Source organism: Cyrtonyx montezumae, unplaced genomic scaffold (genome assembly GCF_038088225.1).
Source record: "Cyrtonyx montezumae isolate F1298 unplaced genomic scaffold, pur_monq_1.0 scaffold_3, whole genome shotgun sequence".
In the NCBI taxonomy this organism is placed as follows: domain Eukaryota; kingdom Metazoa; phylum Chordata; class Aves; order Galliformes; family Odontophoridae; genus Cyrtonyx; species Cyrtonyx montezumae.
Window position 1 is genome coordinate 139,582,827 of NW_027072034.1, and position 27,726 is coordinate 139,610,552.

The following is a 27,726-nucleotide window of genomic DNA, read 5'->3' on the forward strand; positions in this document are numbered from 1 at the left end:
ATTTCTGTATTTTGACTCATATAATGGTCACAGATCACAATCAGCTGGATAGATTTAAAAGGATCAGTATCAAAATCTTTGTTTCCAAGTGTTTTCCTTCAGAGGCATGACCAAAGTCTGCAGGATTGATCTCTTCCACTGTTATGTATGCTTCTTTTAAAATATATGTTTCGTATTCATACAGATTCTTGTGCCCAAATATTTTCATCATCCAGTATTATAAGGCTGACAGTAACGTAAAATCTAGATAATATCTAAATAATAATTTGATTCCCAGTAAAGGTGGAGGTAGGAAATTTAATTCTGGTTCCATTATAGTTAAAGGAAGGAGTGCTACAATTGAATTTAAGGGAAACTAGATTTCCTACTAGGCAAGTTACCAAATGAACAGCATATTAAACTACAGAAGGCTTAGGTGCAATAACGTAACCACACTGATATTTTCTGTTGTAAAAAAAAAAAAAAAATCACAAGTATTGGTCAAGGAGAAGTGATTTGCATTATGTGAGTGGCAGTTTAATATCAATGTTTTTTACACATTCTAATATTATAAATTCAGATCCCTTAAATCATTTGACTTTCAGCTAATAAACATACAAAAATAAAAAACTTTCTTCTCCTGTACTTTAACAACAATCTGCTGTTCTTACAAAGAAGTCTCCACTGCTGGAAGGCTGAATCACAAAAGCTTGAATACTTTGCTTTACCCTCTATCTGCTTATTTTCTGTAAGCTGGTTTGCAAATGTATGCATTTTCTGCAGTGCATAGTGAAAGAGAGAGGTAAGTGGTATTAGGTAGGCTCATTATAAGAGACCTTCACTCATGCTGTGTGTTTGTCAGTATTTAAACATGGATTGTTTCAATTTTCTCTGACTGCAGAGGCAAGTAATAGTAGCCATGAGTCTCGTATCGGTCTAGCTGAGAGTCTGGAATCAGAGAAGAAGACAGTTATACCACTTGTGGTCGTATCCGCCCTGACTTTTATCTGTCTAGTGATTCTTGTGGGTATTCTCATATACTGGAGGTAAGTTGTTGCTTTGTTGTTTTATCTTTTTTCCAGTTCTAAAGAACACTGATTTGAAACATGTGATTGACATTATCGAGCTGCTTTATAGAAGAGAGACCGCGTCTTGTCTCTCACTGTGCCTTTGTTTTGCTCCCAGAGCTGCAGTGGTGTAAAGCAGTAGGCTGATTGCTTTCCAAAATGCTCAACTAAGGTTCATCTTTTGCAGTGCTGAAACGTGACAAATACCTTATTTCCATACTGAGGGATTTATTATAAATTATTTCTGTTTATTAATGCCTAGAAGCTAAGTGAATTGACAGAATTCTGGGAAGAATGAGAGGAAGGAGTAAAATACATAGCCTGGAATGGGTTTGTTTCCTATGTTCCCAATCATGCAACTGTTACAAAAGAAAAAAGTAGTTATCAATTTAAGACAGGATCATCAACATGACCATATAAATAAGCAGTTCGTAAAGGACTGTAGGAATGTGCTGGAGCTGACATGGAGTGTGAGATAGAAATGAAGTAGTCTGTCAGTATTTTAAGATCATTTTGTGAGTAGCTCTCATGTTCAATGACTAAAAATCATTCTGCTTTGTGGTTCTGCCTGTCTCGGAATGAGAATTTTTGCTCCCCAGCCTTTGAAACCATTCAGCAGGTGATGAACAGATGAGATTTGTGTGCGCATGCATGTTCAGATTCCCTCACGGCATGTTTTCTGTGTCTTGATAAGTTGATAAGAAAATAAGAAAAAAAGTCAGGCTAAAGAGAGGTGGTAGACGAGAGTCCTGAAGACACAACCACTGAGGGCAAAAGACTACGCTGAAGGAAGGTAGTCCAGGGACTCTTTTGAAGTCCCAAGGCATGGCACGGATCGCTTCTGTACAGCCAAAGGCTCTTCCCTCACAGGGGATAAAACAAGGTGGGTGCATTCAGATCCCCTGACAGGAACAGTTTCTGGGTCTAACCCCAGACCATGTCAAGAGTTGTGTACAATGATGCAAGTTGGCCTAAGCTGTGAGCCTACCAGGGCCTAATCCCATCATTACTTGTGAAGTGCTAATGCATAAACTGGTAGCAAGGAGAAGGGTCTTGCTCCTGGTAGGCTTCTAGAACCTGATCCTTCCTTTTCTTTCATCTATCCAGTCCTGCTTAACCTAAAATGTGTAACAGTGGCGAAGAACCAGGAACCAGATCACAGGGTGCCTGTGTCATCTCCTGACCACTGTAACCTTTAGGCTGCAGTGTCAGAGTCTGTCTCACTGGCTTTGCTTCTCACTTCCTCACTGTTTTGTATCAGCCCATGGCTAGAATACATCCCATCCCTCAATAGACAAGACTTAAGAAATTGAGCTCAGCGTTCCTTCATTCCCGCAAGCATCCTTATAAGTCAGCCAGTCTTTGACATGATAAAACACTTTAAAGCAATGAATGTGCAGAAGGACTTCTTCCACTTTTCAAAGAAGTGGTTAATTGCTGGAAGAATTGCACACATTTCTCAATTCATAGCTAGTTGGATAATTGTATTCTCCGTCACAGGATTTCTAGCTAACCACTTTCATATTGAGAGCCTTTTCCTGTCTTTCATGTTACACAACATGAACATTCATACTCATCTTCCAAAGAGTTTCATCCTTGAGCCTAAATAGTCTTTCAAATCTCTTATTTGCCAAAGAACACTACACATTTTAAGACCCAGATTGTGTAGTGCAGTTTTAGTAATCCTACACATGTTACAAGCTTGTTTTTGTCAAATAACATCATGTTCATTTTGTATTTTTTCTCTGGGAAAGAACAATTCTGAAGCATAGGTCTTTCAAAATAAAACAAAAATCCTGTTAGGAGTAATATCTTCTTGAAGTTGAATTTAATCTTTTCTGTATTTCTTGTGTACTACAAAATAAAATATGGAGCTCTTTTTTTGTTAATCCTTGAGAAAATTTTCTTGGGCTTTACAGTAACAACAGTAACATATTTCTTGTTTCATCGGAATGAATCACAAGCTGTGTGTATAGTAGGTAGGATTTTATAGGCCTCTTTCAAAGACACCAAGACTCTCACCTCTTTTTAAACCCTGTAAAAAAACCATAATGTTAACTTTATTTTTGTGAAGCTATGGGCATTTCCCTGCCTAAATTTAGCTTATTTTGAAATAATTGTTATCAGTTGACAGATTTTCTTTTTATAATTTTCTATAATGTTTATTTTCCTATTTTTCTTTCATGTGAGCCAATTATTTTCACTCATTACAGTTAATTAAAAGATGAGATTTGCAAGATGTTATTCTACATTCTTTCAGCAAGAGTAATCAGAAAAATTGCACAGGGTATTTGATAGAAAAGTGGGTATTTGATAGAAAAGTGCCACCTCCTGATTTGAATATGCAAAAGCTGTAACCTTTTTTAAAAACATACTGTTTCAAAACCAAAAACTACCAACGGCCTCAAATTCCAGCTTTTCAAGGTTAAAAATAAGATAAAGGCAAAATTCTTTTGTTCTTCAATCAATTGACTTGTATCAGAAAAATAATTCTCTACCATCTGTTGTTTGGGTTTTGTTGGTTTTTGGTATAGGGTTGTTTGATTTTTTTTCCATGAAACTGTTAATCATCATTTGAGGAAATTCCTCAATCTCTTCACTATCTCATTAGGAATATTTTCAATCTTTTTTTTTTCAATAAAAAACTAATTTCTCTCACTGGAATAAAATCTATTAATGGTAATACTGTCTGTCTAATTTCCAGTAGGAAAATGCACCGTTTTTTTTTTTATTGTAGTCTTGTTCATCAAACATCTGTAATTGTATGCGAAGAAATTTTCCTTTCATATTTTTTCAGAATGATTAAGATTACAGTGGAATAAATAAGGAGATTCTTTTGCCTTTGTAATGGCGTTGCCTCTGTGACAGATTATTTTTACAGCTTTAGAGATAATTTTCTATCCAAGTGTAGAATCTATCCATTCTTCTTGGTATCTGTTTGAGTCCTTGTTATGCAGCAGGGATATTTGAATCTCCATGTTCTGTTCTTCTCATTTCTGGATAGCTTCATAATCCCATTTTCTTGAATTAACCTTATGTCTTTAGGTGACTGAAATTGAAAGGTTCTCTGTGCTGACATACCGGAAGCTGTTTATGCATGTATGTAATCTTCTGAAACGGTTCATTGAATTGGCCAATCCACATGAACCAATGAAATGATTTACTGGAAGAAATGTAAAACAATTTGTGCAAATCAGTTTTTATAATGGTTCACCTAAGAAAGGCAAAATGGTAATAGTTGCCAGTGTGAGTTACACCATTCAGTATTGTTTTTTGAACATATACATACAAAACTCAATAAGATACTAGCTCTAGTAATGTGAATGGCATATTCCTAATGCAGTTCCAGTTACATTTCCAGGTACAGAGATACTGGATATCAGCTCCTAGAAGTTGCATGGCAGCGGTGCCACCCTAGTAACAGGCAAAACCCTGAGCAATTGTTTAAATTTTAACATTCCTCTACCACCTTATATCTCTGAAATGTAACTATCAGAGAATGTTCATTTTCTTATCTGTGATTTGAACCAGTATTTTAAATCCTATGTTCATTTTATGGAAAAATAGCTGAGAATCCTCTGTAAGGACGATTAAACTTGCACATGAAGAAGAAAATTAAAAACAGATTTTAACTTAGTGTTTACATTCATCCATCCGTGAAAGAGAACTGTTCAACTGCATAACCATAAATAAAAGAACTAATATAATTTGACAATTAAAATATTGATTGACAAGCATTTAATAGACAAGTTGGAATCATTTAAAAATGGAATCACTGGATTCACTATTGTCTATTTCAATATCCTTTGGATTGACCAGATCTTCAAATGATCAAAACCATTTCAAAATTAATTCTAACAATTATTTGTGAATAACCAATGGCAGATGCCCTGTGAGCTCAGGAGACCCTAAAGAGACCCTCTGCAGTCTGAGGTGTAGTCTCCCAGGCGATTCACACTGTCGTGTTCACTCAGATCTGGTAGCCCCTACATTATATCAAAGAGCTGCTGCTTCACTGGTTCCTGTGCAGATAGAGGCACTCTAATTAAATCAGTGTTTTTTCACTGTCTCATATAAAAAGTGTGTGTTCAAAGAAGCGCAGTGTCTAAATTACAAATTACAGTTTTAGGTTGAAGATCTAAATGCTTTGACGCAAGGTGTAAATTAAATAATCGGGTTAACATTGAGTGATGGGACCTTTGTCTGGAAGTTTGAAATAGTCATCACTTTCTTCATTAACAACAAGTGATAATTAACGAGACATGGTTATTAACATTAGGTTTAGTCACAAAGGCTTTCACTGCTGATGCCAAAGCAGATGGAGTGCCTATTTATGACTCTTATTACGGGTTAAGTCAACCGCTATGAATTCATATCCCAAATGCGCTAAGGGTATAATTTATTTTCAGTCACAATTAACTTGTTAAAGATACAGTGGCTTAGTGAGGAATAGTGAATGTACAGCATATTATGAAGACATTCTAATCACTGCTTTTTATATGAAAACCATTACACTAATGAAATGCTTTTTAGTTTAATCTTTTTCACAGGCTAAGAAATGGCAGTGTTATTCTATAAGCTTTCTGTATGATCACTGTTCATAAGCCACAGGCATTAGGGGAAGCACATTTTTTGGTTCTTGTCCTTTAAAGTTGAGCTGCTTGACACATTTGATTGGTTTTTAATAAATGCAGCAAATCAACATTCTCAGTGCACAGTAGACAGGACTAGACTTTCCAAAAGTGCTTAGTGAAGTACTTTGATATTCATCTACCTCTCCATCATTTTGCACACAGTTCTGAGACTAACTCTTGAGTGTTACATTAGCACTGGGAGCCTTTCTCACCTCAGCAGACACAAACTGCATAGTGTGCAAATGTTAGAGCCTCCTTAAAAACTAGAGAAGTGTTCTAAGCACGTCTTGAGTGTCATAGAATCGTAAAACAGCTTGGGTCAGTAGGGACTGTAAAGACCATCAAGCTCCAGCTCCTCTGCCAAGAGCAGGATTGCCAAACACTAGATCAGGATGTCCAGGATGCCATCAAGCCTGGCCTTGAGCACCTCCAGGGATGGGGCATCCACTGATTCTCTGGGCAGCTGTGCAAGGGTCTCACCATCCTCTTGAGTAAGAAATTTCTTCCTAACATCTGACCGAAATCTTCTCTCTTTTAGTTTAAAGCCATTCTCCCTTGTCCCATCACTATCTACCCATAGAAGTCAGTCTTCCTCCTGTTCATAAGCTCCCTTTAGTAAGTGCTGGAAGGCCACAGTGAGGCTTCCCAGAGCATTCTCCTCTCCAGGCTAAATAAGCCCAACTCCCTCAGCCTTTCTTCATAAGAGGTGGTTCAGCCTTCCGATCATCTTCATGCCCTCCTCTGGACCCATTCTAACAGGCCCACGTTCTTCTCATGCTCAGGCCCCCAGGCTTGGACACAGTACTCCAAAAGAGGCCTCATGAGTGCAGAGAATAGGGGGACAATCCCCTCCTTCTCCCTGCTGGCCTCCCCTCTCCTGATACAGCCCAGGATACCATTGGCCTTCTGGGGTGCAAGCACATACTGCTGGCTATGTGCAGCTTTTTTCCCCACCAGAACCCCCAAGTCCTTCTCCACAGGACTGCTCTCAAGGAGTTATTTTCCTAGTCTGTACATACATCTGGGATTGCCCTGACCCAAGTGCAACACCCTGCATTTGACAGTGTTGAAAGTTACGTTCATGTGAGCCCACTTCTCAAGCTTGACCAGGTCCTTTTGATGATATCCCTTCCTCCTGTAGTTCAGCTGCACCATTTTCTTGATGTACGTCAAAAATTAACATTTCTAAGTAATGCTAAGTACGCAGTGGATGGGTAGTCTTATCCTAGGCATGTCATGGAAAGTTAACCCTTCTGAGATTATCACAAATGTGCCTTCAGAAGGTTCTAGATGGACTCCAAATTTGCCGTGGCTGTCAAGAGAACTATGTTGCATGCCACAACTTTGTTTTTGATGTAGCTCTCCACTTTCTCTTGTGTTTTAAGAGAATTGGCACTGTACATGAAGACAGAAACTTCCTAGTACATTCCATGAGTATGTGCAGGTTTCCCAGAGACTTAACTGAAATAAGTCTGCTGAAGTCTTTATAAGCTACATGAGTGGATCTGAAAAGAATAACATCCGCATACTCACTGTCTGTTTCTCAAAGTAGCCTCAAAACTTCTTTATGATTTTAACAATTATATGAAGGGTTTTATCAATGCAGTGGCATTTATTTACAGGAGCAATACAGAATTAATTAAAGTGAATACCAAAAATAGCAAAAGTTCATGCAATACCTTGAGCCAACAGCTTTCAAGAAGCAGAATCTTGTAACTGCAAAATGAGATTAGTACTTCCTTGATGCGTATGTTTCTTTTTAAATTTAATAATTCCTGAATAATATTTCAAATAGATTAAGTGACCCAGAGTAAAGATTGTTATTAGCATTTCTAATCATATGGAGATTTTTTAATTAAGGAGGCTTTGCAATACTTACAGCAGCCGTTGGTTATTTAGTCCCTTGAATTGCTTGAACTCTTAACAGATGCTCTTCATATTATCTTCACATCTGGATTGCAGCACAGATACAAATAACAGTGGGGGGTCATAGCTAAGGTTGATTCCATTTATATTCATCTTTGAGTGTTTTTCAACAAAGCTAGCATCTCTTGGAGTAACAAATCCCCCCGCTTTCCTCTGTCAACTTCAGGAAGTCCTCCTTGGTTAAGGTGTCCCTCAGTGTTGTGACAATAACATTATGAAAAAAATTGTTTAGCACCAATCACAGTAGTCCAGAGCTTCCATTTTATCTGCTACCAGTCTGTTGCCTCAGACTGCATTTCCGTGTCTGCAATAGGCTCTACTGATGTATTACCAGAGCTGATCTCATGTGCTGCTCCATCTTCATTCTAGCATAATCATATGAAAGGGAATTATGTGTGCAGATTTGGATAAGCAAGGAAGACAATGGCATTCTTTTTATACTTGAAATTGTTGCATAGCATCTACAGTATCTCCTGAGAGTTCCTCTTTCAGCTTTCACTATGTCTGATGTCTGCTCTATCTTCTGCCTCTGGTATAGGTAAAGATGCATGAACTATTTGTTATCCTGAGTTAATTATCTTCAACAGTATGAATAATTTGTAGTATATTGGGGCAATATTTCTATCATAGTAGTTGTGTTTGACACTCCATGAGAACTGGTTTTCAAAGCCATGATTTTCTTGTCTTGACTGAGTCATGCCAGAATTCCAGATTTCCAGTAATGTTTTGTGTTTGCAATATTTATTTATATTTCTTCTCCTCTAGGAAATGTTTCCAGACTGCACACTTTTATTTAGAAGATAACACATCACCTCGAGTGATTTCTACTCCCCCAGCTCCAGTCTTCCCAGTCTCAGGTATTTTTTTTTGTCAACTTTGCTGTGGATTGATGTTAACTACTGGAAGATGATGCCTTGCATGTGTCCATATGAATTCTTCACTTCTGTAAAGCAGAAATAATTACATACTTGTACTAATTAACAGAGGTGTACTCCAGAGAGGCAGAGGTTAGTATTGCTCGTATTTTCTCCTGTAGGTAGCGCAGAAGAGAAATATCCTCACCTCATGGAGCTGTCTCAGGGAGATGCTGTGCCTTCTAGCCTGTGTCACACACACTCGAGCTACACTTAGCAGCTCTAGTTCACTGCCACAAAGCAGAGGATTACACCAGCAACGTACTCTGGCACATTTCTTCCATTAATTGAGTTTGTCACCTGTGTATAGAACCTGAGTTTTACTTTTTACCAGCAGGACCAATATATGCCTAATCTATGTTTCATTGGCAATTACAATGTCTTCTTTAACTCTAATGGATATATTTTAGTAGCGTATCTTCTCTGTGAACCTCTCCTAAAACAGATGCCCAAATGAAGAGTATTATTAACACCTTATCTTTCCATACACACTCTACTTTTTCCGCTTTCTTTTCTTTCTTCCTTGAGATGAGGCAGAGGAAGACATGCAGCCCTTCTTGCTTTCTCAAACTGGTTAGAGTAGAAAAGTCAAATGGACAGATTTTGCTGATCCCAAGGCACATTTTCACACATGAAAAGAGGATATCCTGTTCCACAAAATGCAATTACATGGGGGGATGGGTACTCTTGAAATGACTAAGCGAAGCAAAAGCAGCCCTTGTGTAGGTAACTAGTAAGAACATTTAATTGAATAAATCCCAGATATTAAGCTTCTGTTGTCACTGAATTGTAGGCATCTTTAAAGGCCTCTTACGTTGATTGCTATTGTGAGGAGACAGGTAGCCTTTTTCTAAATGGTTAATAGGTGGGGATGTAGCTTGATTTCAGAAAACATGTCATTACGTTTGAATGTCAAGAGGCAATCATTACAGGAAATTTCAGCTCTTATTCTCTATCATTAACTATATTGCAGTACAACTGTATAATTTTCTTGCAATTTTCCCTGACCAGCTAACCTCAGGGAGATAGTGTATTCCATTGTGATAAGACAGAATTGCACTTACAGTTACTCAAGTGCCTAAAATACGTGTTTTGACACTGAGGTTTTACTTCTGGAATACTGATATTAACTTAAAGAGGAAAGTGTTTTTAAATGACTAACAGATACATAAAATGTTGTATGGAAGAAGGTCCAGCACTCAGAAAAATGTTTTTGTTTTCTTTTGCGTGCAACAGATGTCAAGTGAGCAGTTCTTGTGTTTTCTGTCATACAAGTGTTTCAGTAGTGTTATTGTACAATTGAGACTGACTGGTATATAATGTTGGCAAAGAGTGTAGATCAGAAAGAGCATTTTGTAACTGCTAAGCTTAAGATTTTATTGGAAGAATCACTAAAAGCACACTCCACAGATTTCATTTATAAAGTAAACTTTCCTTCTGCCAAGTTAATTAGCAAAGATAGGAGATTGCAGTTATTCAGAGAAAATGTCCTGGCACTTCACAGTATAAATTGCATGTTTAGCACAAGTAGTGAATTACAGGCTGATGTTAGGAGACAATACCAGCCTTGAGTGAGCTTCAAGTAGTACTTGATATCTAGAAATATAATATATCCCTAGAGTCAGAAGTTACTGAGCTAGGAGATTAGCAGTGACCAGGAAAAAAAATAGAAGTAACCTGAAATCTCTTTCTCCCTTTCTGTCCTCACTCTTAAGATCATCTACCTTACCTTCTGGTGCTGTGTTTGCGGATCGTTAGAACAAACGCTTTACGCCTGGTTTCATCTCTGAAGTGTGAAGCAAGTGTTACACATTTGTTCAGCTTCTCTTAGGCTTGACTGGATAAATTCACTTTTTGTATGCAGATCCATTCATGTAAGTGGGAGACCAGATGGATCTCCGTACAAATCAACAAATACTTGGTAACCAAAAGCTAAAATTATTAGGTGGCCTAAGCGCTGAACATCTGTTGACATAAACATCAGGTCTTTGTTCAGTGTTTTTGATGTTGTTGTTCTTTTTTTCTCATATGGAACAGTGCTGAAGTTAAAAATTGTGAAATAAACATATTCTATAACACTACATTAAATAAATAATTATTATTCAGAGCCAAAACTAGCTAAAATAATGTCATCATTAACAGGTAATTAGCAGAATAGAGGACTATGTTTACCTAGCATATTTGCAGGAACGAAAAGATTACAAGTCCCAAATGTTTTTGCTATGGTCTCTAATTAATGCTCTACATTAGTGTTTTACTGTGTTTGTGTCAAGTAAGGAGATGTACTGAAATAAAATATCTAATGGAAAATTCAGACTCACTAGTCGCATGAGTCACTTTTATTGGTTGAGAATGTAAATGTTTTCTTTCTGTGTATCCAGGAATTCTTAAATCCTTAACTTACAACTTGCATTATCAGCCTGATATGAGAATTTGCAGATGACACCCAGGATCAGACATAAGTTTATATCAGTCATAAAATTATGGGAATGAATAGGCAGAAATTTCTGCTGACTTATGAAGTAAAAGATGAAAATCTATTGTTTCTTTTGAATGCCAATGTATACATGCAACACATCAGTTAGAATTATACTACTGGCACAATGCTTTATTAATTTAGTAAGGTTGGAACTAGTCCATGCACTGTATCAGCAAACCAGTGCAATACTAATCAACCTAAAGCATCCAGACTTGTCTATCTGATCATTCTTTCTTTAGCAGTAGTATTCAGAGTCCTGCTCCTGCCCTTTCCCTTGGAATACCTTGTAGCAGACTGCTAAACTTCCCAATTCCCCTTGACTTCAGTTGAGTCAACTGAGTGTTTTTTCAGACAAGATCGGCATTTGCAGAATCAGGACCTTTATTTTGGAGGCTTAAAGAGAGAACAAGGCCTAGCTGGATATTTTCCATATCTTCTTTCAGAATAGCCATTTATAAACGTGTAAGTGTTTGAGAATGATTTTAAGAATGTTAATTGTGTTGGGGGGTGTTTTTCTTTTTATGGATAGTTGTATATCCAAAGTGCATATCAAAAATTTTATTTCAGGATGTTGTATGGATTGCCTACATATGAACGTCTTTCTATGTTCCTCTGCCTTTTTATTCTTCATAAACCTGTTTTTTGTCTTTTCCCACTCCTAAGATGATGTTGGAGCAATTCCAATAAAGCATTTTCCAAAACATGTTGCAGATTTACATGCAAGTAATGGTTTTTCTGAAGAATTTGAGGTATGACGTCGTCTTTCTTAGCATACAAATAATGTTAAGTTTGAATGCCTGGAAAAAAAAAAAAGAGAAATGGGTATTACAATCTGACTTGGGGTACTACATTCATAATCTCATGTAAATGAGTACTTTGAGCCCAGGGAGAACTGTTCATTCATCAAGGCTAGGGAGATTTACAAGAGGACTGGGATGCAAATGTGTTTGGCAATGGCTGTGAGAAAATGCTAAATAACTGTGTGAATAATCTATGCAAAGATAATACAATTTATATGGTTTAACAGATATAGCTGTAGATTTAAAGCTTTTCCGTTACTAATGCCAGCTGAATTTTGCAGAAGCTACACACATTCACATGTTCCATTAACAAAGAAAAAAATAGGAAAATAATGAGTACACATGACAAGACTTCTGAGTAATGGGGGAGCTAATATAGACTCTTCATATGTGGTAGTAAAAGCTTTATATTTGATTTTGTAAAACAAATGGATTATATGATGTATTTATTTCAAAACTTTGAAACATTCTCATAATGCTGCTCTCACCATATGTAACTAATTCATACATAACTTCATTGCTTTTTACATTCATTTGCATTACGTTCAATTTAAAGATTGATAAGTACTAACTTAAGTCACTTATAAAACGAGCATTATAAGCAAAAACTCTGTAATTAAAGCTAAGCTGTTAAAACTTTTGACAGGTGTTCATTCTTCAGTAAAATCAAACATTTATGATGAAAATATTTTTAAATTGATCACTATTAATTTAAAATCATTTTAGTATTACTGCTGCAAAAACTGTATTGAAACTAAAGAAAGTCATAATTTTGCATGTCTCAGTATTGCTTAGGGTTCCCCATCTAGTGTGCTGTGACCCAATAGCCCAAAATTAGGTTCACCTAACCTTATTCGTAAGCATCTTTAGTTTATTAGATGTTCAGAGTATCAATCTGATTGTGGGAATGAATTTATAGGTACATGTGAATAATGCCCAGTTCATATGTTACTTTAAATGAATGCATATGAACTATCTGGATTGGGCTCCAGATAGACTGGTTGTTAATAAGAACAAATGTGGAAAAACTGTGTGTGAATACAGTGGTAGCAATGTTCCTGCAACATCAGAAATCATATTGTTCATCATATTAACTTCCTAAATTACTGTAATCATCTGAAGACCAAATACATTGTACCTCATTGAGCCTTCACCATCTGAAATATTTTGTTCTTGGCTCTGACTAGAACAAAAAACATATTATTGTTTCCTTGAGCTTCTGTTTGGATTTACAGACTATCCCAGAATGTGTCCAGGCCTTTTTACTACTGATAAAGAAAATAGAAAATGCAGAAGAATTTAAGTCTAGTCATTGTCTTTGTAGGTTGAATACATTTGGAGGTCAGGGTGTGGGATTAGTTCAGTTTTTTAGAAGAGTTACTATAAAATAGCTCATATTTAAATTTGTAGTTTTCAGATTGGTAACCACTTTTCATATATATATTTAAATATCTGAAGGTGAAGATGATTAATATTGAAATAAATCCTAACATGTTATGAGAAATGTTATAGTTCTTTTTGTCATAGCTAGTTATTTCCCATGTAAAACTATGGACCTTATAAATGCTTGAGTTTCTTGTCAGTTAAAGTAATCAGTAAGATAAGAAACTTATAATAGTAGCTTTGTGAGTTTTATAGGCTATGGGCCTGTCTTCTCAAGCCTGTCTCTCGCAGGCAGTCTTCATAAAAGCTTTGGGTTACTGAGAAGCTGCTGTCAGAGGATTTTAATGCTGTCCCGTGAAGTATCTTGAGAAGCAGGCTGCCCTGCTTGTGTGAGCTTCAGGAATAAGTGAAAAGAGAGCAAAAGAGGTTTACAGGAAAAATTAAAGTGGTTATAAGGACCAATAAGAAATCCTATGGACAGTTAAAAACATAGATAATCTGACGAAAGTCAGTTATGTTTCTCGTATGTATAATATTCCACTAGAGTAAGGTTTAACATTAAAGTTAAAGATAGAAAAACAGATGCCCACATTTTAGCAAGAAAATTATCTCTTGTCTCTTTTAAGCTTTGTTGATATTGTGGTGATAATGATAATGATAATGCATGACCATAATTGTTTTCCATATAGTAATTATAACTTATATAAACACTTCTATCCATTTGTTCTGTGCTGTGGAATTTGATTTTTTTTACTTTTTTTTGCATTCATTCCCTCATTAGACACTGAAACAGTTTTATCAGGTAAGGAATTATTTCACTGCATTTTTTCTAGCATTGAAGTAGTTGTAAAATATCATAGCTAATCGGGTAGAAGGTTGTGTTTCTTTTCATGATGAATTACTGTATTTTAAGACGCTATATTTACCTCAGTACTTATTTAAGTATGATGCATTTTATTTTTTCAGGAAATCCAGAGCTGTACTGTAGATCTAGGTATTACATCGGACAGCTCTAATCACCCTGACAACAAGAATAAGAATCGATACATAAACATTGTTGCTTGTAAGTAAATGCATCACCTGATGTTTTGCTTAAGAAGCAATTATGGTCAATTGTAGACTTATATATGTTATTTGAGGGGGGAAAAATATGCCTCTATAGTGAAAACTCTGGATACTGTTCAGCAAAATGCCTGCGGAGGAATATAATGATATTTCACTTCCAGTTAATCCTCTGACATCCTGCTGCTTTGATGAGTGCTTGTTAGCAAAACGTATTTATTTCTTCTTTGATGACCCATTGGGAGTTGAAAGATTCAAGTTTAATATTATTATAAAGCCAAAGAAGCTATGTGTTGACTGACAAAGTTAATCCATCTTTGGTCTATAATAATGATGATTTATTCTCTCAGGAGCTTCACAATCCCTGGATATATTTACTGTCATATGGAAACATAAATTTACTTTTTTTATGTTGTATTGTGTCCAGCCACAATATAATAGACCAGCATCAGTAGTCAGGACAAGTTTTCACATTGCTTTGCTTCACTATCTCAGAGTTGTCTTCTCTGAAAATAACATCTATTCAGTTTTGATCATCTTTATGAGAAGCCCTGGCTCTTGATCATTCTAGTGGCTGTCACGTCCTTCCCATGAATGGAGTCTCAAATCCCCCTGGATAAATGAAGGTGAAAGAACACTTAAGGTCTGTGCATAAGAGGAAAAAAACACCAATTTCAATGGGAGATTTTTGTCAAACAGGTATCCTGTATCTGTTGGCTCTCCCACAGTTACATCTACCTAAGCTGCATGGTTTTATAGAAAATACAAGTAAGCCTTGCATTGCTTAACAGCTTTAAGAGAAAGAGGGAAAGATCAAGAGAAGAAATCTGAAAAAGGAAAGGATCACCAGTCATGGATCCAGTGCCAGGCCTGCACTGGGGTGTTCCACATGGCATGCAACAAAGAAAAGGGAAGCAGCAGCAGTGAGAAGTGGGAGCAACAGCAGAAAAAGGGGCTGGGCTGCCCCCGCCCCCTGCCCCCCCAGCCTTCCTGCTCCTATTTATAGTATCAAAGGAAAAAGGAAAGGGACAGAGTCCCCTAGACCCTATTAATAGCTGCAGCTGGCTTCATTTTCAGGATTGTTTGAGACACCAGACACCAGCCAAACCAGAGGAATGGACAGCAGGTCTCCTCCCATCACTTGGGCATTGTTCTGGACTCTTCCAGGAGTGGTTGAGACGTCAGTCAGATTCACAGGGAAGAGCCTGGTGTCCCTTTCCTACTATTGTCCCTCGGGGCATTGACTGGGCTCCTGTCAACAGTCATTTGGGACTCATTTCTTACAGTGGGTTAATTCTCTATAGTATTTCAAGTTTGTTCTGTCAACAAGACCCTAAACTAAATATATGTTCATCATTCAGTGACACCAGAGCTTTATAGAAAAAGAGATAAAATCAACCCATTTTGGCAAGAGGCAAGGTGAGCTCTGCACCAGCTGCAAAAAATCCAATTCCACCTGGCTGAAGACCCCTCTAGAGGAAAGGAAAGTGATTTTTTTTTCCATGACACTTTGTATTAGGTACCTGACCATGCAAAAGTTGCCAGGGCAGGGACTTTGTTATCAAAGGACAGAGCAGCTTAATAACAAGTAATTATTAGCTCAAAGAACAAAAATTACCATGTGTGACTGAATCAACCCTCTAGTCCATCTAACCAATGGAGACTTCAAAAAGCTTCAGCTCACTGTCATTTGCTGCCTAAAAAACCAGTGGTGAGGCTTATCAGCTGACCAGCTCTCCAGGCTCCCATTGCTCTCCAGTCTCCAGGCGCTGCTCTCCTTAATTTGCAGTGAACGTGCCCAAGCTTCAGTGCCTGTCATTGTTTGGGGTCCCTAGGGCAGCCAGGTTGATGTGCAGGGATGCTGAACAGGTTTGCCTTTCAGGATCACTATATACTGGTTACATTCTGTCTTTACTGGATACTTGATTTTTAATTTTAGTTTACTTTATATTTCACCACTCTATGATACTGCAGGGTTACGGTAAGATACTTTATGCTATCATCCTTTTCATCCATTTTCAGTAGGATTGTATAAGAGCCTTGGGTTTTTATCAGTCATACATGTTAGACTTCAAAAATGCCATGTGTTTTTTAATGGAAAGTTGATAATATTTCATCCTTTCTTATAAAATGTGTTTCAATTAACTCCTGAAATAAAATTCTGAATTTCTGAATACACTTACCCTTAGATTCTTTAACTTATTTTTCTGTAAACTAGAATTTTTAATCTGATTCTTGGCTAAGCACAGGATGTTTACATATGTGATTGTCACTTTATTACTCATATATATTATAGAAATATATTTGGTATTTCTAAAAAAGATTTCTGACAGAAAGAATATGATTCTGGCAAGAAAATACGCTTGTTTTCTCCCTTGTCTTACTACAGATGATCATACCAGGGTCAAACTAGCACAGCTTGCAGAAAAGGATGGAAAACTGACTGATTACATTAATGCCAACTATGTTGATGTAAGTGCTTTTTTCTATCTGACAGCTCATCCATCTATCAACCTGTTCTGTCAGTAGTAGTGTATGGAGGTAAATAGACATAATTAAAAAAAAATAAAAAATAAAAAACACAACACAGTACTTTAATTATCTAAGTTAAATGTACAAACTTAAAATGTGGGTAAAGAGGTAAAGCCCATTTCTTTCTCAAATCCATCTTGATATTGCAGCAGCTGCAGCTTAGTGAGGAGCTTTATGAAACAAACAAAAAAAATGTTCTGTCACATTGGAGTCATTACAGAAACATTTCCCATCTGAATGTTTATTCTTTTATGCATTTTTTGGTAAGTGGTTAATTCTTCTGTCTGGGATAATCTCATGAGAGGAAGATGCCAGTTGGCTGCGAGCCTCATTGAGATACCATTTCGTCAGTTTTCATTACCCAGTGATTTACATGCGAATGATCTTGATTCATTTCTTAAACCACTATCATAACAGATGTCTCATAATCACTATCATGTCAACATTCTGCCAGAACATGGGCACTTGAATATATATCCCATTTGTTGGAACGATAAACATTGACATAACAGTTGCATTCAGATGTCATCTGGTACCACAGGCTTTCTGTGATTTTGATAGTTATAAATTCAAAAGTACTTAAAAGCTTTTGAGATTCTTTAAAAATAGATAAATAGAATGTCATGTACTCCTCCCAACCTCCTTTTGCTTGTGGACTGTGATTTGACAAGTGTCGTTTGTTATATTTCAATTTAGGGCTACAACAAGCCAAAAGCCTACATTGCAGCTCAAGGGCCACTAAAATCAACTGCAGAAGATTTCTGGAGAATGATATGGGAACATAACGTAGAAGTTATTGTGATGATAACTAATCTCCTTGAGAAGGGAAGGGTATGAGTACTTTTGTCTGTTATTTATTTCTCTGATGTTGATAGATCTACATCTAGCAGGCTCCTTTATCTCTTTCAGAAATCTGTTTTAGACGTTTTTGAGCAAAACAAAATAGTTCACAGTAGTTGCTTCTACTAGGATTGGTTATGGAAGTATAAAGATCAGCATTTGTGTTATGAAACTAAAGAAAGCATTTAAACTCAATTGCAGACAGCAATCCAGTGAGGCAAAATAAGGTCAGCTCCTATCAGAGGATGTGATATGATGGGCATATGCAATGCGCATGTGAAACGAAGAGACGTAGTATCACAGTTACCACATACTTGCAGCAGTATCTAAAATGCATGCAAGTTCTTGTCACGTAACCATCTAACAAAGGGTACAAACACAGTAGATGCAGACAGGGGCTGCGCTGAGTTACCGCCATTTCATATGCGATACCACACTGTAAGCGTGTATCTTCTAGTACTCCTAGAGAAGGAGGACTGGGCCTCACAGCTCTGTGTCATGCTGAATGTGTTCTTATTCCTATAGATTATCTGTTATTGTCTTTAGATTTTACAGTGCCTACACTATGGCAAATTTTACAGTTTAAGAGAACTTCAGCTCAGATAGAATGATTTAAAGTTCTCTGATTTTTGGAGTATAGATAACATCTTTGCATAGTCAGATCTCTACAACACAAAAGAAACACACCTTATTTTTCTCTTGTGAACATTGTGTCTACTATATATGAGATATATTGGGAGTTCCTGCATGTTTTTGTGGTTTACTGTGCTCATAAATTTCAGTATTAGCTTGATCACGATGTTTTTCTTTCTGTCATTCTCTTTTTCTCCTTTGCTTTCTAACAGAGAAAGTGTGATCAGTACTGGCCTGCTGAAGGTAGTGAAGAATATGGGAACTTCTTGGTTACTCAGAAGAGTGTTCATGTACTTGCCTATTACACTGTGAGGAATTTTACTCTTAGAAACACAAAGATCAAAAAGGTTTGTGGCATCCTGAAAATGTAGGTTAGGCAAAAAGAAATAGTAAAAGTTTCTAAGAATACTTTCAAGGCAGTTGTTGGAAGTTTTCTTTTGTATAGGTAAGGCTGAATGCTGTAGGTCTCAGGCAGCCACGATGCTTGTCAGTATACCGCAAAGATGAATTCAACTAGTTGAGGAGATAGTGGTACAAAGTTTAGTTGGATGCCAGTCAGTACTGAGTCCAGTCCTGTTTAACAACCTTCATTAATGGTCTGCATGGTGGGGTTGAGTACACTCATTAAATTTCATAGAATCATAGAATGGCCTGGGTTGAAAAGGACTTCAGAGATAGTTTAGTTTCAACCTCCCTGCTATGGGCAAGGTGACCAACCACTAAACAGGCCGCCCAGAGCCACATCCAGCCTTGCCTCGAGTGTCTCCTGGGATGGGACATCCACAACCTCTCTGGGCAACCTCTTCCAGTGTGTCACCATCCTCTGAGTGGAAAAACTTCCTCCTAACATCTAACCTGAATCTCCTGTGTCTTCGTTTCAAACCATTCCTTCTTGTCCTATCACTATCAACCCATGTAAACAGTCATTCCTCCTACTGTTTATTCGCTCCCTTCGAATACTGGAAGGCCATGAGTGAAATCCGCAGATTTGCAGATGACGCAAAACTAAATGGAATGGCTCAGTCGCCAGAGGGCTGTGCAGCCATCCAGAAGAACCTTGACAGGCTGAAGGGGAGGGATGACAAAAATCTCATGAAGCTCAACAAGGAAAAAGGCAGAGGTCTGCACCTGGGAAGTTACCAGCAGAAAAGAACCTGAAGGTCCTAGTGGACACCAAATTGATGATGAGACAGCAATAGGCCCTTACTGCTAAGGAAGCTAATGATATTCTTGGCTGTAGTAGGCAAATTATCTCTAGCAGATTCAGAGAGGTGATGCTTCCCTTGTATTCAGCACGGATGAGGCCTCACCTGGAGTGGTGGTCTAGTTCTCAGGGTGAACATACTGGAAAGAGTCTGTGTGAGAGCCACCAAGGTGATCGAGGGACTGAAGCATCTTTGAGGAAAGGATGTGAGAGCTGGGACCATTCAGCCTGGAGAAGAAGAAGCTAAAGGGGATCTCATCAGCTTGTATAAATAACCTGAAGGGCGGATGCAAAGAGGATGGAGCCAGCCTCTTTTCAGTGTTGCCCAGGGACAGGACAAAAAGCACTGGGCACAAACTGAAGCATTGGCAGTTTGATTTAGACATCAGGAAGCACTCGTTCACAGTGCAGCTGACAGAGCACTGGCACAGGTTGTCCAGAGGTTGTAGAGTCTCCTCCTTGGAGATCTTCAGAAGCCATCTGGATTGTGTTCCTGGACAACCTGATCTGGATGTTCCTGCCTGAGCAGGATTTGGACCAGATGGTCTCCAGAGGTTCTCTCCAACTTCAGCCATTCTGTGATTCTGTGAGGTACTGGCCTGTAGTTCTAATGTGACGTATGACCATGAATTTGTGATCACACTGGAGAGCTGATGTGGACTTTGCCTGCCAGGTGAGCAGGAGGACAAATTTTCAGAATGAGATCAGGTAGTAGAAAATATAGGTTGAATTAAATCATTGGCCTCAGCTATCCATTTTCCTTTTTAAGGATGTAATTTTTACTTGTCTGCAAAACAGGTGAATCCCAGCGTTGTCTTACTGAAATTAGAAGCAGCATGCTCAGCAATGGCATCCTGGAAATATACTTTGGGCAAAAGGGAATGGCTACAAAGGGAATTCTTTACTTTGTGGGAAATTCTTAGAGCTTATTTGATTTCAGCCACCTAAATCTTAAATATCTAGTCTCTCAGCCTCCCTGTACAGTTAATGAATAACTTATAGCATCTACTGCCAAGTAATTTATGTGAGCTGTTTTAGGAATCTCTCTTTGAAAGATTTGACCTGCTTTGGATAACGTAAAACCATCTTTGAGTTGCCAATGAAGCAGTGGGCTTAGAAAAGCATCCTGAATGAGGTTACTTTCCTTGTACATCATTAAAGCTGGCTAAAATGAATCATATCCTTTCTGCCCACCTGGAAGAGCAGAGTGGCAGATAATTTTGTGAATCTTAATAGCAATTGTAGTTTGTTATCTTTCCAGTGCTCTCAGCCTTTCACTATGTCTTTCTACAGGATAATGAGCGACAGTTCATTTTTCCATTCAGTGAACAAAATGATGGGACAGAAACACTGTCCCTTCCGATTTGAACAATGGAATGTTAGGAGCTAGGTAGTATTTCAGTGTGTTTGTTAAATAATAAAGTAAGTATTCAGGAACAGTCAGGTCCATAAGGAGAATTACAAAGAGTTGCCTTTGCAACGTGGGCTGCTTCTGTATGCAATTATCTTTGTGTTGCAGGGTTCCCAGAAAGGGAGGTCTAGTGGACGTGTGGTAACTCAGTACCATTACACGCAGTGGCCTGACATGGGTGTTCCAGAGTACACGCTGCCCGTGCTCACCTTCGTGCGGAAGGCGTCGCGTGCCAAGCGCCGTGCTGTCGGGCCGACTGTGGTTCATTGCAGGTGTGGTTTTACAGCCGTAAGGTTCACTCCACTTTTGTTTTGCAGAAACAAAGAATTTTTCAGTGGTGGGTTAAATTTCACTGTCCTATTTAACCACTCCTGATGGAAGAAGATTAATTTCTTAGCTGATACTTCTGTCCTTGGTAAGGTCAACTAATCAACTCTCTGTACGATTTCTATAAGCCTCCGTAATGGCTGCAAACAAGATCATGCTGCTCTGCACTGTGTTCTTTTCTTTTTCTTTCTTTTTTTTTCTTTTCAAAAATACTTTTTTACTTTTTTAGCACGTTTCTTTACCACTGTTTTGATTGCTATGAGCTTATCAGATATGTGTAAAGCAGTAATTGTTTCCTTTCCGCCAGTGTATATCCTTAGGATGTTTTTGGCTCATGCATTCTTTGGTGCAGGGACACTCTGTAACCCTAAGAGGAGCTCTGTGCACAAAAGAAGACTCACACTCTTCCTGGCTGAACTTCAACTCTGCTGTTGTTAACACTGCTCTGCGCTCTAGCAGTCATTTGCAATGGAGGAGCACTCTGGGGAGTGGTGTGAGGTCTGCATGTGCCATGGCGTGCAGGCAGGTGTTCTGACAGCGCTCACTGAACTGGGCAGCCCAGGGAGCATTGCTTTAAAAGGGCTTATAGGGCCTGGAATGACTTCACAATGCCCGTGGAGGACCGGGTTATTGTAAAATATATAAGCAGGTTCTGGTTTTCCACTGTAGTACCTCACCTTTGATGGAACATTTGGAAAGAGAACCTCCTCATGAATTCTGTCCTTCTGGAGCTGACTCTGAGGAAGCCAACAGGTAAAGTCGCCTCACAAATGCTGCAAATGAAGATATTTTATTTCTAGGATGATCTAATATGACTGAAATCTCTTTTTAGCTTAGAAAATGAGAATTCTCCATTTTGGTTGTTCTTTTGCTATCTGCATCTCCTCTGTTCTTCAGGAGTTCAGAACAAGGGTTCCCCCAAATGCCACGGCTGAGATATGTGCCAGTGGGCTGAGAGATCAGCAGTACCTTATGAGTCAATTACACTGTGCTTTTTTAGAAGCGAACAGGGGTCAGTTATGTGGCTTCAGTCAAACATCTCAGTTGGGTCCCAGGTATAACGCACCTCTTTCTGTAGCCAATTTCATACGGCTTTGAGTTCACCTGTTACCAGCAACTATGACATTTCATCGGAGAATCGAGTTAGAAATTTAACTTTTACTTTTCCTTACAGGCTGTATGGAGCACACGTGAGGAACTACATGAAACCTTATTTAGCTGTTGTTATGTCTTGGTTCTTTTCATGTTTTTTTCTTTCATAACAAGTAGCAATGGTGTCTGGTAATGTTTTGTGAGTCTACCAGTTTGTTGATAACCTGAGCCTTTCAGTTTTATACCGTGCTTATTTAGGCAGCTTTTTTACAGCAAACAGAACTCATGCTACCCATACTTGGTGCTGTCTCTGAGGAGGAAATAGGGTGACTGAATTAGCAAATAACTGAGCTTGGGTCTGCCTGCAAGGGGCCACGCAGGCCCCTGCCCTGTACTGACACACATAGCAGCTCCACATAACCAAGGGGGAAATTACAACTGCCTAAATCCTATATATGACAAGAACACAAACAAACAACAAAGACCTTTTGACTTAGTACTCCTGACCCAGACTTTTCATGGGGAAAAAAACAAAAAAACACCACCACAACAATACAGCCATTGTTATGCTAAATGAGTCAGAGTTCCTAACAGCTGGTGAAACTTTCCTTCTGCAACTCAGAGGGGACTCAATCACTGCTCACCCTGTTGGCCATATCTGAAGAGCAGTAACTTCTTTCTTTTACAGATGTACCTTCAGAGGCACTGCCACCTCCAGGGGTTTCCCTCAGTCTGGTGTCTGAAAGCTCCTCAGGCAGCATCTGTAATGGGTGGCATAATGCAGCTTTCCCTTTAAAGTGGTGTGCATTTCAGCATAGAAGAACTTGAGCACATCAACTGTGCCCAAATGTTGATGTATGCCGTACTTTCTAGGTGTATATAGTTGACAAAGTATCCTAAGGAGTATCAGAAGGCTGAAAATGGGCAACATGAAGGAAACCGATTTGTTCTTTTTCTATTGATACTTTAAAAGTCATTCAAAAAAAAAAAAACAATCTTTAGATCTATTCCTGCACGAATTGGAAGATGAGTTGGAAAGGTTTTTCTTCACTATTAGCCTTGGTATTTCAGCAAAGTAATATAATCATGCAATAATAAAATTTGTAGAGCAAAAGTTTCCCTACAGACCAATTTGTTGAAAAATCAATGTATAAGAAACAATTCTTTCCATGAATATTGTACTTCAGGCTCAAGACTCTTCTTTTTGTTGTTGTTTTGTAGCGCTGGTGTTGGAAGGACAGGTACTTACATAGTGTTAGACAGCATGCTGCAGCAAATTCAGCACGAGGGGACAGTCAACATATTTGGATTCTTAAAACATATACGTACCCAAAGGAACTATTTGGTGCAGACTGAGGTAAGACAGTTATCTGTTTAATGAGTGACTTACCAATTTTCACATTTCGTTTTGGTACTCTCAGACAAACAGGCAGTGAGTTGCCATACTGGACTTTCCCCTTCACTTATTTCTGAAGTTCCATACTGTAGGCTCACGTGGTGTAATGCACTTGAAAGTGACCTATTGGTAGGGTCTTGTCAATTTATTAGGGAGTACTCAGAAACGTGAAGATCTGCATAAATGATGCTTCCCACTGCAGCATTTTCTTGGCAGGGCAAGAACTGTTAGCATTTTCCCACTGAAGCATTTTTGTTGTGGATTTTTAAAGGAAACACCATTTTCTGGTGCTCAGATCTTCACTGAATGTGATCAAACAGTTGTACAATAATAAATTGGAAGAATGTTGTTTCAACAAAAGATTATCTATAGCTGATTTAAACTGAATATTAGATATAGAATAGTGAAAGATGAGAAGAAAACAGTAAGGGCAACAGCAGGGCTTTTGGAAGTCTATTTCAGGTTTCAGGAACAGGTGTTCAGATTCCCCAGTGCCTTTCAATAGGAAAAAAAAAAAAGGTAATCAACAACAGCATGGGCCCTTGTTCCAAAGGATGTGAGAGAGAAAATAGAAGATAGCGGTAGGAACTGGGAGTGATTGCTTTATTGTAACAATGAGAGGGACAGCCACATAACAAGCTGACTTGAAAATCTGACTTCAGGCTATGCTTGCATTTTTTACTTTACTGAGTTAAGCATGAATGTATATGTGAATGTAACATTTTGCGGGTGGTTGGGATTTGGCATTATACCATATATACCTTGTGTGTGTAAGTCAATATCACTTGTAAATGTGTACTGCCCTGGAGAGGAACAGCTTTCACTGAGAAGGACCCCTTATGAGACGACTGCCCTGCAGCAGCAAGCTGTGAAGAAATGCCAACTGTGTCAGACCTGTCAGCTCAGCCACAGATGTCCAGAGGAATCTGAAAATGATTGGAGCTTATGTGCTTGCTTCCATTTTCCTAGGAGCAATACATCTTCATTCATGATGCACTGGTTGAAGCGATACTCAGTAAGGAAACAGAAGTCCTTGAGACTCATATTCATGCCTATGTTAATACCCTCTTGATACCTGGACCAACAGGAAAGACTCGGCTGGAGAAACAATTCAAGGTGAGCTCCCTGAGACAGCCACGTGAAAAGCTTTGTAATTGTGAGTGTCCATGACTTGAAAGTAGGTATATCAGCACAACATTCATTAACTTGCCATGTCTATAATTAACTGTTAAACCTAACTTCAGAGCATTTTGACAAATTCATGCAGTCAGTTAGAACATAAAAATTATTTTCATACTCTTATTTAATATTAAAAAAAAAAACAACAACCCAAGTGTATGAGAAGCAGGGCAGTAAGAAGATTTAGGAAAATCCAACTACATATCGCCAAAGGTAAAACAGTTGTCTGGAAAGATTTAATTCTGGTGAAAATGGTGTGATCTATATTGGTCAGGGAACATATTCCCCTTGGTATAAGGCCGTGGCTATATAACAGCAGTCACTTCAGAAGCTATAAGTGAATATTTTGGTGTTTTGTCTGTTTGAATGCTATGAGTTGAAGCAAGTAAGGCAATGAGACTCTTGTATCAGTCCTACAATCTTCACGGGTTTCGAGACAAAATCAGGAAGCTTATCACCAGGCTACCTCGGGCTGCCTCACATCAGGAGCAGCACTGGCTGTGGCAATTTTTTTTTTTGCTTGGACATTTACTGTTTGCCAAAATTATTTAATGTCACACGCAGGTGAAACAAAAGTGAGAGTGGAATGGCAAAAAGAAGTAGGGGGGCTAGATGTGGGAACAACTTTAAGAGGCATTTCTGTAAGCATGTTGGCACCTTTGCTCGAGACACCTTTACCCTGGTAATTTGCTAACTAGTTTAGCCAGATAACTAGATGTCTAAAGTTAGTATGTGCTTCCCCCTGTTTAATGCACAAGATGGAATAATGGCTTTGCACAGTGACCTGATTTGTTTAATTTCGTTGTTTCAGTTACTGAGCCAGTCTAACACACAGCAGTGTGACTACTCAACTGCACTCAAGCAGTGTAACAGGGAAAAGAACCGAACTTCATCCATCATTCCTGGTAAGCTTGTTCAAGCTGGTTTCTCAGGGTGGACAAATGGTTCTGAATAGTGTGTGTCAAACCTTTTAACTTCTTCTTATCAAGATTAGAAGATACCTCCGTTGTTATGGAACAGTGTTTTATAAAGTACTCCTAGTGAAGAAGTGTCTTGTCGAAGTACTACATGTATGAAAATCAAATAGATAACTGCTTAACACTGTTTCCTGATTGGTGGAGTTTGGTGTTGATATCACACGATGAGACATTTGGGATAATTGCTGTAATATATGAGGCAGTGCAACATGCATGCTATTTCCTAACTTGTTTTTTGTTTGTTTGTTTGTTTTTTTACAGTGGAAAGATCTAGAGTGGGTATCTCATCACTGTCTGGTGAGGGCACAGACTACATCAATGCTTCCTATATTATGGTAAGTCAGTTAACCATGCTGCTGAAAAAGGCATCCCATTCTGTAGATGTTTTCAAAGCTGCTCAGTATCCACGTTACAGGGGCACAATACTGAGTTGGAAATTTCTTCCATTATTCACTCCTTCCCTGAAGGAGTTACTTCCCCAGGAGTGTGTTATTATTACTACTATTGCTACTGTTCAATTAAGTGTGCTGCATTTTGACTATCAGTAGAATGAGAAATCCCTTCACCATTTTAAAAATTAATAAATCTGAGCATGAAATAATCTTTTGAGATTAACTAGAAGCATTAACTAACATGTTAGCTTTCATTGGCTGTACTGTGGTTTACCTTCCTGCCTGCTCAACTTGCCAGAGGTTTTATGCTAGCTTTTGCAGTTGGCATAGTCCAAGGGAGCATTACTCAGCAGGTTTTAATTATCTTTTGATTCCCTGGGTTTCCTTCAGTTCTTTTCCCTTTCAGTAACTGTGAGGGAGGAGTAAAAGCTCCCTGGATATTATGGAAAGAGATGGTAAGTCTCTCTGCGGAGAGTGCAAAGGAGTTAGCTTTTGTGGAAAGCAGCTGGTATGACATCTACCCAAATTGAGGTACTGCTTGAGATTTTTGCAGATCTTCCAAATATTCTTTTCTCTGTTTCATGTTGCCAGCAACATTAGAAGCCTGACTAATGTAGAACAATCAATATGTGTGACTGAGCTAAAAGTATTTTCATTCTGAGTTGGCTGTTCCAGTATCTACTGATTTCTTTTATATTTTCTTATTCAAATTTTTCAGTTTTAAAAATTGCTTCAGTGTAATTGATTTTAATCTTTTCACATGGAAAATACTGTGTTGAAAGTTTTCTTTTTCTTCTAATATTTTCTTCTAATATTTGCAGGAAACCAAAGGAAGCACAATGCTGGAATTTATTTTCTAGACTTCTCTTTCTGTCCTTCTATTTCTATTTTAAAGGAAAAAAATCTTCCTTTAAATGTTAAGAGCTGGGTTCCAGTTCTGAGTCCTATGGCTTTGTATTGCAGGGTTATTATCAAAGCAATGAATTCATTATTACCCAGCATCCATTATTACACACTATCAAGGATTTCTGGAGAATGATTTGGGACCATAATGCCCAGCTAATAGTCATGCTTCCTGATAGCCAGAATATGGTAAGATTAATGGCTGATTGCTGTGGTTTTACATTTTAGTAATTGTAACATTTTAAAACATGCAGTTACAAGACAATATCTTGGATTTTGAAAAAAAAAAATTAAAAAGTAGTAATGTTATACTGAGCATAAAATCCGAATCTGCAGATCCTTATCTCTGTAAATCACAGTTGAGATGAGGAGGTATTCAGTCATTTAATCAATTCCTTACTTTTTATTCTTTTCCTCGAGGCTGAAGATGAATTTGTGTACTGGCCAAACAAAGATGAGCCTATAAACTGTGAGACTTTCAAAGTTACTATGATTGCTGAAGAACACAAGTGTCTGTCTAACGAGGAAAAGCTCATAATCCAAGACTTTATTTTAGAAGCTACACAGGTAACATTGCCATGAACTTGTAACTCTCA

The 27,726-nt window shown here is 38.1% G+C and overlaps 1 protein-coding gene across 4 annotated transcripts in view; it reads left to right on the forward strand.

The window, feature by feature from the left end:
* Positions 1-27,726, forward strand: part of PTPRZ1 (protein tyrosine phosphatase receptor type Z1) — a 129,138-nt gene that overhangs the window by 98,566 nt on the left and 2,846 nt on the right. For 2 of the 4 annotated variants that reach the window (XM_065743492.1, XM_065743495.1), the window contains exons 13-27: positions 881-1,025; positions 8,372-8,463; positions 11,663-11,748; positions 14,149-14,245; positions 16,634-16,716; positions 17,473-17,607; positions 18,462-18,596; positions 20,973-21,136; positions 21,861-21,944; positions 23,505-23,640; positions 24,649-24,795; positions 25,670-25,763; positions 26,097-26,170; positions 27,191-27,319; positions 27,551-27,697. In XM_065743492.1, coding sequence (XP_065599564.1) covers positions 881-1,025; positions 8,372-8,463; positions 11,663-11,748; positions 14,149-14,245; positions 16,634-16,716; positions 17,473-17,607; positions 18,462-18,596; positions 20,973-21,136; positions 21,861-21,944; positions 23,505-23,640; positions 24,649-24,795; positions 25,670-25,763; positions 26,097-26,170; positions 27,191-27,319; positions 27,551-27,697 — 1,748 coding nt within the window. The remainder of the gene's footprint in view (positions 1-880; positions 1,026-8,371; positions 8,464-11,662; positions 11,749-14,148; positions 14,246-16,633; positions 16,717-17,472; positions 17,608-18,461; positions 18,597-20,972; positions 21,137-21,860; positions 21,945-23,504; positions 23,641-24,648; positions 24,796-25,669; positions 25,764-26,096; positions 26,171-27,190; positions 27,320-27,550; positions 27,698-27,726) is intronic. The other 2 variants (XM_065743493.1, XM_065743496.1) reach the window with 1 other exon arrangement.